Below are 5,386 nucleotides of genomic sequence, written 5' to 3'. Positions count from 1 at the left end.
CCCCCCCCCCCCCCCCCCCCCCAGGGCAAGCAAGGTCCGGCCACACCCGGCGTTTAGGTCGACTGGCACTGTGGTCGAACTTCCGTGAAATCAAGCTGAAACGCAGCTCTTCCCGAGGCGTGGGCCGCCGATCTCTTGCGTAATGCTGCCTGTTGCTCTCTGCCAGAACTTCTCCGATACCGGGGGACGGCGGGGGGCGGGGAGCGGCGTGGGAGTGCATATTCCAGGGGTGCCCCGCGGATCTCCCGGGCACACCAGGACACGGCCCCGCCCTCCTATACACCGGGCATGGATGTGCACCTGGGCCTGTTGGCCACGTTTCCCCGTTCCTGCCCCCTCCCCCCGCGGTCCGCGCAGCCGGCGCGCGAGCCATCCCCGCCGGTCGTCACCAGCGAGTGCACGCCCGGCCGTGCCCTGGGGGTCTCTAGTCACGAAGCAGGCCCAGACGCGCGTAGACGCCGGTCACCGCCGTACCACACCCGGACCAAGTGAGTCCTAGCTCCTCGCCTTGAGTGGGCGGTGCGGCAGGGCGCGGCAGGGCGCGGGAGGGGGGCCAGAGCCATGGATAGCTCCCTCCGAGATGGGCCAGCTCGCCGGCAAGCGTGATCACGCGCCCCACATATAGGCCACCTGTGCCATTTAGCTGGCCACCGTTTAGGGTGGCGTTCCGTTGGCAGCGGCATTCCGATGCTTGTGGGCTTTTTCCCCCTCATGCTGCGACAAAAAATAGTACAGGGTCTTATTTGGGGAGGGGAAGGTAGGTATATACATGGCCGATCTAGGGGTCTCGCTGGCACAGGCAAGGGAAAGGAGGAGGAGAGGAGGAAGAAAAAAGAAGGGGGGGGGAGGAGGCGCGGAGGAGGCGGCGACAGGGCGGCAGCGGGGCGGTGCCGGGGTGAAGTGGTGGCAGGGGCGTGCATCGCCGGCTGAGCGCACCGCGGCGGTCGCTCCTTCCGCCCGTTTGAGGAGGCTGGTGGGGTGGGATGGGGTGGGGTAGGGGGAGTGCACGGGACGTCTATGGGAGGTATTCACGCGGGGCGCACACACACACACACACCCTCGGTCCGGAGGAAGCCCCGACTAGGAGATATGCCGGAGGAGGGTCTTTCTGACACTGGGGGACAGCACCGGGGAGAGTCCTTCTTCATTACTCGGCAGGCTTGTCGGTCTTCTCCACAGCCGGGGCCGGGATCTCGGTCTCGGCAGGGGGCGTGCTTCCCACGGGGGTCAGGGGATCCAGGGGCAGGGAGCCGCTCTTGATGAAGTCGTCAAAGCCAACCACCTCGGGGAAGGGCCGCTTGCCGAGCAGCTCCACCATGTCCTCCTTGCCGAGAACCTGGAAGTTGTTTGCGGAGCAGGTGAGCATTTGAGAGTAGGGAGAAGCAGAAGGAAAGAAGGAGGGGGGGCCCGCGGATCAGGAAAAAAAAAAAACCAGGACGGACCTCACGCTCGAGCAGGCGCTCGGCCACACGCTCGACATTGTCCTTCTGCTCGCGCAGCAGGGCCAGCGTATCCTCGTAGGACTCCTTGACCAGACGGCGGACCTCCTCATCAATCGAGGCAGCAGTCTTCTCGGAGTAGGGCTTCGCACCAGGGGAGCCATCCTGAGTGCTGAGGCTGAGATGGCCGACCTGGGGGTGAAACAAGAAAGAAAGAAAGAAGAAAACGGGCGCTTTGGTCAGTGGCCACAGGGGGAGAGGCAGCCCGAACGCCATGTGTACATGCATGGGCACGAAATGGTGTGATATATACGCAATGTATGTATGCGTGCATGTGCTTGCGTACCACATCGCTCATGCCCAGGCTGGCCACCTGGTTGACCACGATCTTGGTCACACGCTGGAGATCATCCAGCGCACCGGTGGTGATGCGACCAAAGAAGACCTCCTCGGCGGCGCGACCAGCCAGCAGGACACACACCCGGTCACGGAATTGGGCCGTGGTCATGATGGCGCGCTCCTGCGGAAGGTACTGCGCGTAGCCGAGAGCCGCCGAGCCGCGCGGCACGATCGACACCTTCAGCAGGGGGTCCGCATGCTCCAGGAACCAGCCAACCACGGCGTGGCCCGCCTCGTGGTAGGCCACCGTGCGACGCTCCTCCGGAGAGAGGATGCGCGTGCGGCGCTCCAGGCCACCGATGACACGCTCGATGGCCTGCTCAAAGTGAGCACGCGACACCGAGGTAGCCTGGTGCCGAGCCGCAATCAGGGCCGCCTCATTGCATACGTTGGCGACATCGGCACCGGAGAAGGAGGGAGTCAGGGTGGCAAGGCTGGGCTCGAAGAAGGGAGGAGGGGCGGGGTAGAGGGGAATAGGACCAGGGATTGTCAGTATGTGAGTGTCAAATGACGAAGACGGAGGAGAAGAGAGCACAGGAGCATGCCGGGGGAAGAGAGGAGGATGGCCGGGGGAAAAAAAACCCCAAACAACGAGGGGGACTGGGGCCAATCAAATGCGGGTTGGCCGCCCGGCCAGCAAACGTACAGCTTGGCCAGCTCCTCCACCGCCTCGGGCTCGGGGTTCTCCAGCTTCAGTGGCTTGAGATGTACGCGGAAGACATCCCGCCGGCCCACCAGATCCGGGTGGTCAATGGTGATCTGCCGGTCAAAGCGCCCCGGGCGCTTGAGCGCATCATCCAGAGCCTCGGGGATGTTGGTGCCGGCAAGGACAATCACATGGCTGGGGAGTGGGGGGGGGGGGGGGGGGGGAAGAGAACAGGCGCGTCGAAGCGCATGTCAGGAGGAGGGTCGAACAAAGGGCGATGACAAGAAGCCAGGAACCACGGTGTGCATATGTGTGCACGTACGTGTCGGTGTTGAAGCCGTCCATCTCCACCAGCAGCTGGTTGAGGGTGTTCTCACGCTCGCTGTTGCCGCCACCGTAGCCGCCCTTGGAGCGGCTCTTGCCAATGGCATCAATCTCATCAATGAAGATGATCGAAGGAGCCAGCTTACGGGCCTGCTCGAAGAGATCGCGCACGCGGGCCGACCCCAGGCCGACGAACATCTCATTGAACTCCGACCCGGAAATCGAGAGGAAGGGCACACCGGCCTCGCCAGCAGTGGCACGGGCCAGGAGCTAGAAGGAGGGGGAGGGGGGGGGGCGCGCGCGCGGAAGACAGGGCGAGAAATGTTCGTGTCAGGCTGAGAACATAGGGGGAGAGAGAGGTTGGGGGGGGGGGGAAAGAAATAAACACGAGGAGAAGGACGAGCAGTGGCAGCAACGGAGGCGGAGGCACCGGCAACAGCGGCATTGGGGCGAGGGACTAGCTGGCGTACCGTCTTACCCGTACCCGGGGGGCCACTGAGAATGGCACCGCGGGGAATCTTTGCACCGAGCTTGGCATACTGGTGGGGGTGCTTGAGGAACTGGACAATTTCCATGATCTCAGTCTTGGCCTCGTCACAGCCGGCAACATCCGAGAAGCGAGTCTTGGTCTTGGTAGTGACGTTATACACCTTGGACAGGTTCTTGGACATGCCAAAGCGCGAGCCTGACAAAGGGGGGGGGGGGTCCAGCACACGAGGCGAGCCAAGCGTCAGTGGTCGATCAAAATGCACCAAGGCCAGAAGGGACGAAGGCGAAGAAGGCCCGACGTACCGCCACCAGCAGGCATCGACCGCGAGAGGTAGATGAAGAAACCAATCAGCAGAGCGTAGGGCAGCAACGACACGAGCCCGGCCGTGCTCTGGGACTTGTGGTTGTAGAGAATCTTGACACGCTGGTCGACAGGGACACCCAGGGCCTGGCGAGAGGAACAGCGGGAGGGGGAGAGCCAAAGGGTCAGAGGTCGGCCATGGTGTGGGGCGGGGGAGAGGAGGAAAGGAGAAAAGGGCCGGGCCTCCACATGGCATGGAGAGGTGCACAGGGGGTGCCCCGGTTGCCCAATTGCGTACATCCTGTTCCTCAACCAGGAGCTTCTCCAGGGTGGCCACATCCGGCGTGAAGAAGGTGGGGTAGTAGGGAAGGTCGCGCTTGATGACGGGCGGGGGGGCGGAGATCGCGGTGGTGGTGTCGCCCTCGGTGCCCTCGGCCGCAGGCTCGGCCACTTCAGCCGGCGGCAGCTCCGAGAAGGCCTCCGGCTTCAGATACACCACAACCTGGCCATTGACGTCGACGTCCATCGACTCGACAAGGCCCTTGCGCAGGTACTCCTCCTGTGTGCATGGGACCGACAAGCAGGTCAGCAAGTGGCCCCCCTCGACCGGGAGAGATATGCATGCCAGGGGAGGGGGATGTCCAGCAGTCTCCAACGGACCTTGATGTGAGCCCAGTCGCTCTTCAAATAGCGCGACTGCTTGGACACATAGCGATAGAGCAGGTACGCGACAAGGGCACCGGCCAGGTACTTCCAGAAGGGCTGATCCACCGGGTCCTGGGCCATCTTTTCGAAGTCCGTGCGAGACTTTTCCATGAAGCGGTTCAGCTCACTCTGGATGTTCTCCTCGCTCACGCGCCCGGGCCGGACACGGCCCTTGCCAACGGGGGCGTCCTCCTTCGAGGCTTCCGGGGGCGTGGCAGCGGGCTTCGAGGGATCCGGCGAAGCGTCGGCCGGCGCCGCAGCCGGGGTGTCCTTCTCGTTGTCCTTCGGGGTGGGGTCCTGTGGGATGGGGCCGCGCGGGTCAGTGGTGGCGAGGCCAAGGCAGGGGAGGAATGCCAGCAAGCCCGTGCAGGGCACCGTACCGACGGCGGAGGAGTGGGAGGGGTAGGAGTCGAGGAGTAGAACCGATAGGCCGGGTGCGAGGCAGGCGACAGGCCAGTCAGGCCAGCTAGCCGGGGAAGAGGCGCCGGCCGGGCCCGGGTCGTCTCGTCGTTGGACCGCGAGGCCAACAGCGAAAGTGAGCGCGAGAGGCAGGCGGCAGGCGCGCGGCCAAGGCCGGCGGGCCGCTGGAGGACACCGCGAAGGCTGACCCGTGCAGATGGGCATTGGTGTCAGAAGGCAGGGGGAGGAGGGGGGGGGGGAGGCGCAGGCAAACACGGGGGTACCTGCTGAGAGCCAGCGTCCTGCCCGAGAACACACGGGACTGGAGCATGGTGGGGTGGGTGTGGGGAGAGGGGGGAAGAAGGGGACCGGGGGGAGAGGGAGGGAGGAGGCGGGCGAAACAGAGGGGCTAAAAGGGGGGGGGAGGAGGGGAACTGGGCACGAGAATGCAGGGGGATGGCTGAAGGCTCGAATCGTTCGAGCCGGAAGGTCGCCAGCCCTTCTTCCCTCTCCGGCCGTTGTGGTGTCCTCCCCACAAGGGTGGCGGGGCCAGACGCGGCAGTTTCTTTGTGCTTCAACCCTGGGAGAGGGACAATCATCGGCACCTGGGTCCTGCAATGTAAGATTCCCTGTCCCCGGCCGGTGTGCCCCACACACGTTGGTGCGACCCCCCCCCCCCCCTAC

The 5,386-nt window shown here is 64.6% G+C and overlaps 1 protein-coding gene across 1 annotated transcript; it reads right to left on the bottom strand.

Annotated features, from left to right (window-relative positions):
- Positions 1 to 729: 729 nt before the first annotated feature.
- On the bottom strand, positions 730 to 5,155 carry H696_00459 (AFG3 family protein). Its single transcript, XM_009494314.1, has 11 exons — positions 4,987 to 5,155; positions 4,684 to 4,906; positions 4,259 to 4,600; positions 3,897 to 4,157; positions 3,601 to 3,745; positions 3,279 to 3,493; positions 2,807 to 3,078; positions 2,485 to 2,679; positions 1,786 to 2,272; positions 1,443 to 1,631; positions 730 to 1,336 (listed from the first exon to the last, which is right to left on the bottom strand). The coding sequence occupies exons 1-11, from the start codon at positions 5,031 to 5,033 to the stop codon at positions 1,148 to 1,150; spliced, it is 2,565 nt and encodes an 854-aa protein (XP_009492589.1). The 5' UTR covers positions 5,034 to 5,155; the 3' UTR covers positions 730 to 1,147.
- Between the last annotated feature and the right edge of the window lie 231 nt (positions 5,156 to 5,386).

This window comes from Fonticula alba, assembly GCF_000388065.1.
Source record: "Fonticula alba strain ATCC 38817 unplaced genomic scaffold supercont2.1, whole genome shotgun sequence".
In the NCBI taxonomy this organism is placed as follows: domain Eukaryota; order Rotosphaerida; family Fonticulaceae; genus Fonticula; species Fonticula alba.
This window is presented reverse-complemented; position numbering and strand designations above follow the sequence as displayed.

Coding starts and splice junctions, on each gene's coding strand:
- H696_00459 (XM_009494314.1), bottom strand. CDS start 5,033: ATGCTCCAGTCCCGTGTGTTCTCGGGCAGGACGCTGGCTCTCAGCAG. Junction 4,158..4,258: donor GCGACTGGGCTCACATCAAG/GTCCGTTGGAGA, acceptor CCATGCACACAG/GAGGAGTACCTGCGCAAGGG. Junction 3,746..3,896: donor TCCTGGTTGAGGAACAGGAT/GTACGCAATTGG, acceptor TCCTCTCGCCAG/GCCCTGGGTGTCCCTGTCGA.